Here is a 6,000-nt window from a genome sequence, read left to right as displayed (position 1 = left end):
AAATTGGCTCTAATTGAGTAAAGGGGATTAAGACATTTCAAGTTGTATCAATCCATTTGAAGTTGGATTAGATAAATGTGAATGGGGCAAAGCTAACTTGCTCAGCTTGAACCAACCAGACCAGATTCCAGTTCGAATGGAATCAAACTTTATTAACTGAGGTTAATTTCTGAGCTGTCTAAAAATAATGCTTTCAGAACTGGTGCCACTCAATGCACATGTCATGGTAGCAAAAACTACAGGTTGTCTCTCAGCATCCATTTCTGCTATTTTTCTTTACCACCAAGAAAACTACTTATATGGTTGCGGACAGTAGCACATCTTAGCTTTAAACACACACACACACACACACACACGCACACACACACAAACCAACAAAAAATATTAAATTTCCCATTCTTCCCTGAATAGAAGTTGTGGTAAATTAAGGGGTGGTGGGTAGCTTCTGGGAAAGTTCCTTTCTATCACTTGCTGCCTGAAATGTGGAGATGGCTAGAGACACGGTGCTCAGATTACACCCAGGAGTAACACTTGATTGAATACATCTCTAAGGATTGCAGAGTGAAAATAGGGAAGGATCTGGGGTTCCTGACAATAGGATTGAGATACCATCTAGCTGTTACAAAAGCCATCAGCACCCCTCCTAAATCTCCCCGATATTCACCAATCCTGGTCAAGGCTTTGGTTGTAAACACCTGTATTCTCTGCTTGAAGACCAGAAAAGGCCATGGAAGCATGATTAGGATGGTCAAGGAGCTAACGCTCCTGGGATCAGCTCCCATCCAATTAATTCACCAATATGCTAAATACCCCATTTTTCTTATCCCTCAGATGGGACATCTCTGAAGTACATTTTACTCTCTTCCCCAGAGGTCATGGGCAGCATTAGTCCTCAGTTGTCACAGTATTAATTTTCTCACTCATGTTCACTATCCAGGTGTCCTTTCCTTCTATCTAACACTGTTCTCACTATCTCCTGAACAGTGTTTCCTGGAATTGCCAAGTGAACAGGCTGCTTGCTCTCAAATCCTTGTCCATGTCTGCTCACAGGGTAACCAAATGTAGGATACTATCTCCTGATTATCTATGTTGGGACCTCTTTTGAACTGAGAAAAATAAACCCTTCCAAAGAAACTAGAATTAATTGGGTTTTCTATTATAGGCTTCTACATCTCATCTTCTTTGATCCAGTTAGCAATGAAATACTTCTTTCAGTTCAAACCCCTTTATGTTACTAGATATTTTTCTAATAAAGAACCATTGTTAAAAATCAAAAGCCCAAAGTGGAATTTGAAAGCCTTTTGATTGAATAGAATCTGAATTGAATATTAAATCTTATTGAATATTGAATATTTTAAATGCTTATATTTAGCAAATAAAATTTCAGCAAATAAATGGCCTCTACATGGACAACTCTAAAGGAAATCTCAGTTTTCGCTTGACCTGTCCCCAACATTTGATATGGCTGGTCACTCTGTCCTTCCCCAAAAATGTTTCTTTACTTGGCCTGTGAGTGACCACTCTCTTGGTTCTTTCTCTGCCTCATTGACTGATCTTTTTAAGTCTTCCTTGCTGGTCCTCTCCATCTTGACTGAAGTCCCAAGGGCTCAGTCCTTGCTCTAATTCTCCTTTATATCCATGGGCACTGTCCAGATGAACTCAATTCCATAATGGGAAATAACATCCCTATGCTGATGGATCTTAAATTAGTAACTTTAGCCCCAACTTCCCCCTGAAATTGAGACTCCAAAGTAATTCCTCACATCAGATCTGATTGGCTGGCATAGGAAACTCAAATTTTACATGACTAAACCAGGTAAAACTACTTTTTGCAGTCCTTATCTCAGTGATGGAATTCCTTTCTTATAGTGCCCAAGATGAAAGTATATGAAACTCTTCAGAATTCCTCATTTCTCCTGGAGCACTCTGCTCCATCAGCCAACGCTATTAGCTCTGCATTTATTTATTTTAATTAATTTATTTTTGTCTTTGAGAGAGGGAGAGATAGAACAAGTCCTGGGTGGGTGGGGAGAGGGAGATAGAGAGAATCTCAAGCAGGCTCCATGCTCAGGACAGAGTCCAACATAGGACTCAGTCCCACAACTCTGGGATCATGACTTGAGCTGAAATCAAGAGTTGGACACCTAACTTACTGAGCCACACAGGGACCCCTCAACTCTACATCTAAATGCCTCGAGAATTGGACCCCTTTACATCACTTCCCTCACTGCAACTCTAGTATAAACTATTATCATTTCTTGTTTGAACTGTTGTAATTATTTCCCATTTTGGTCTCCCTGAATTCACACTGCCCATGGGCACCTTATTCTCCAAACAGTAATCAAAGTGATCCTTCTGAAATCTAAATTGAATCACATTAATACCCTGTTTAGATTCTCTAGTGTGTTTCTGTCTTAACCTAAGTCCCCACCCACAGGGCCCAGGGTACTGACTTTCAGATACTTCTGTGACTTCGTCATCTGCCACTCACCCCATGATTCCATCTGCTCCAGGCTTGCATATCTCCACATTGGTCCTTGAACATACCACAAACGCAGCTACTCAGGCCTTTCACTTACCATACCCTCCACTGGGAATGCCCTTCCCCAGATACCCAGATGGTTACCCACTTTGTTTCCTTAGTTTCCCCTCAAATGTCATCTTATTAGAGAGATGGTACCCCAACAAACTTCTCTCCAGTGGCATACCTCTCTCTCCTTTCCATTTTTTCCCTCTTATTCTCCTTAATTTTTCTTCAAAATCCTTATTATCACATGACTTGTTACATATTTACTTGTGGATTGTCTGCCTCAACTAGACTGAAAGCCTCTAAAGAGCAGGGACTTTGTCTCATTCACTGCATATCTCTGGCACCTGGATCACTGCCTAGGACACCATAGGGACACTATCAATGTGTTCAATATGTGAATGGATTATTAACTTTTATTGAAAAATTATTCTTGACCATTCATTCAAATACCTGATTGGGTGTGGCATATTTGAACACCTGAAGGAAAAAGGAATGGAATCTTCAAAGTGTCTATTAATATTGTTCATACTTTCATTCATCAAGGAACTATCATCTCTCAAGAAGAGGCCCAACAGGATCTGAGCTGTGGCTATTTGGTTCCCGAGGCTTGCCATGTAGAGGGTGGAAGACTAAACAAAAGGCAAATCCCTACTTTGCTAGAACTGCTTTTTCCATTTCATTCAAGGTGTTAACTCAGAAACAGACAGCTTCCAACCTGCTCCCTCAATTCTTTAGCTAAAGTGCCAAAGGAAATCAATTTCCTTCTAAAATGTATTGAGACAACCCAGTAAGGAGGAGATGACAGGAAAAAAAAAAGTCACTAACACTAAATGTGTGCTAATGTTGCTTTTTATTTCATTAAACCAGAATTATTGCAAACATCAATTTCAGGAACATTTTATGTAGACATCACAACAAAAAGAGCAACAAGGTAGGTAAAACACACTCGCTCACAAATAGTTATCGCCAGAGAATAAAGTAATTCAGAGAAAGATTAAAATATTCTTTGACCAATGGAGCTATTGAGAAACCACATATCCTAAAGTGAAAATATGGAATAAAAACAAATAGTACACATTTGCTTTTTACTCTTCAAATTTAATCAACAAAAGCTAATAATATTGTAATATTGTATGAGGTTATTGAATACACTAAGTCTAATTCTTAAATGCTCTTCCATCTTTTGCCTTCCAAACCAGAGTTCTAATTAGATTCACAATCTTACCTGGTTTAACTCTGCACCCACACCTCTGAATTCTGTTTATTTCTTAGCCAAGTAGAATTCTCCTAGAAATCCAGGACCAGGATCAGAGATAGAATTATAATCATCCACTCCCAGGAGAAATGGAGGAGGTGTTTTTACTGTAAGGCCTCTAATTCCCAGATTCTCTGCCTAATATAAACCACTTAATAGTCTACACTGACGATTCAAAGCTTGAGAAAGGGAATGTTGTATAACCCTGGACTTCATTCTGGTTATTTTTTCTAAGCAGAGAACAAGATAAGAAATGGGCCCCTCACACTGAAACAGGTACACAGTTAGAGATATCTGTGCCTAATGTCTACTCCAAGCTAATGACACAAGTGCTTTGGGAAGTGAATTGAAATTATTGCTTTGATTGAAAGGGCCATGCTACAACACGTTTGTCTTTACCCTTACCTCTAAGTTAAGTAATTTAGAATAGATAATGGTTAATTTTAGCTTTTGATAATAAGCATTCAGCTGCATAAAAGATATATCTTCATAAAGCAAACATCTTAAATAGTTTCTCCTTTTAAAAATAGTTTTGATATACTTCTGATGTCCCTAATGATTAGTGCTACAGATGCTCAGCCATATTTTCAGACACTGGTTCAGGGGCCACTGAAATGTTAGGTAATTCTTTGCTGGAAAAATATCAGTTATTATTCAGTCTTTATAAGGTTTCACTAAACTACTGGTTCTCAAATTTTACCTTGCCTCAGAATCACCTGGAAGGCTACTTAAAATATGCCAAGTTGCATACCCAGAGTGTCTGATTCAGTAGGTCTGGGGCGGGGCTGATAATCTGCATTTTTAATGAGTTCCCAGGCAGTGTTGATGGTGCTAGTCTAGGGACCACCATTTTGAGAACCACTGCTTTCAACTATGAATTTATATGTTCTTGAAAGAACAATGGAAGCTTAGAATCCAGGCCCTATGCAGTACTTACTAAACTGTCTTCAAGGTGGTATCCTAAAGACAGTCCTTGAGACTATCAATTTTTTACTTTCTCCTTTATAGTAACAGTAGTGCCCAGGCAGCTAAAGAGTCCTTAACACTATTTCCTTAGCATTTTTGTTTTACCAGGCCATGCCAGGGAGTTTTTCCTACTTCTCACCAGAAGGGCTGCCATCTCTTCTGTGTCCCCAGATGCCCTGGTTCTCTAAGTCTCCCCAGAACAGGACCCGTGTCTCTGGGGAACCAAAAGCCATAGCTACATGTCTCTCCCCAGGAGGTCTATCTCATCCAGGAGGAAGTCCATGTCCTCCCTGCTCACTTGAGGGCTGATCACCACTTGGCGGAAGAAATTGACCTTCCCCCGGTGGGGCTGGTAGCCCAGCATCAGGCTTCCCTTCTTCATCATCCGCTCCTTAATGGCTGGGGCCACCTGCATGGGGTGAGAAGAGGGAGGAGGTGAAAGACCTGAGCACATTCCAGCTGCATTCCAACCAGTCACGTGATACCCACTGGCATCCACTGTGGATCCCACTCCCTCACACACATCAAGGCCAATATTAATAACAATCTACTGAGAACTTACAGCATATGAACACTGATCCAAGGCCCTTAGATAAATTAATTCATCTAATCTTCACAGTAAATTCACAAGGGAGATACAAATATCCCCTTTATGGATGAAGAAATTGAGGTTCAAGGAGATTAGACAATCTGAGGTCCCATGCTCGGTAAAAGTAAGTGAAAGAACAGGCAGCCTCACGCAAGCACAGACTCTGAAACCTAAATCATCATGCAATGTTGTCTCCTTCAAAACAAATCGGGTGTCCTCAGGAAGCACAGGTTTAAAAGTGTCCAATGGTACATTCCCAACTTCGTCTGAACTAAAAAAATGCTTCAGTTCAGGCATCTTAAATAAAGAAAATTAGTCTTGGATGGGAAAGAAACACATACACAAAATAACAGCCTTGCATTGATAGTCTACCAAGGAAAACACGAATACGGATATTATTCACAGTCCTCTTTTGAAGATTAATAGTTTATTAGTTTATTAATAGGATATGTGAAACACAAACACTCTTTTATTAAGAGGTGTAAAGGTAGGAATAAAATAGGAAAACCACACTTTCAAGATTTACAGAAAACACGGTGAGAATGAGACCTGATAATCCAAATGCACAAATTTTTCTAAAAGTTTAATGTTTGAAAAAATTGATCTAATTTAAGAACCATCTGGAAAAATCAGTCTGTTTTCATATCGGTAGTGTGACCA

The 6,000-nt window shown here is 39.6% G+C and overlaps 1 protein-coding gene across 6 annotated transcripts in view; it reads right to left on the bottom strand.

Moving 5' to 3' along the window:
* Nucleotides 1–3,372: 3,372 nt before the first annotated feature.
* GADL1 (glutamate decarboxylase like 1) overlaps nucleotides 3,373–6,000 on the bottom strand; it is a 162,616-nt gene continuing 159,988 nt past the window's right edge. For all 6 annotated transcript variants that reach the window (XM_041733647.1, XM_041733642.1, XM_041733644.1 and 3 more), the window contains one exon: nucleotides 3,373–5,160. In XM_041733647.1, the coding sequence (XP_041589581.1) occupies nucleotides 4,987–5,160 (174 nt within the window). In that variant the 3' untranslated portion in view covers nucleotides 3,373–4,986. The remainder of the gene's footprint in view (nucleotides 5,161–6,000) is intronic.

The sequence above is a fragment of the Vulpes lagopus genome, chromosome 19, assembly GCF_018345385.1.
Source record: "Vulpes lagopus strain Blue_001 chromosome 19, ASM1834538v1, whole genome shotgun sequence".
Classification (NCBI taxonomy): domain Eukaryota; kingdom Metazoa; phylum Chordata; class Mammalia; order Carnivora; family Canidae; genus Vulpes; species Vulpes lagopus.
Note: the sequence above shows the minus strand (reverse complement) of the source record. Positions and strands in the feature narration are given on the sequence as shown.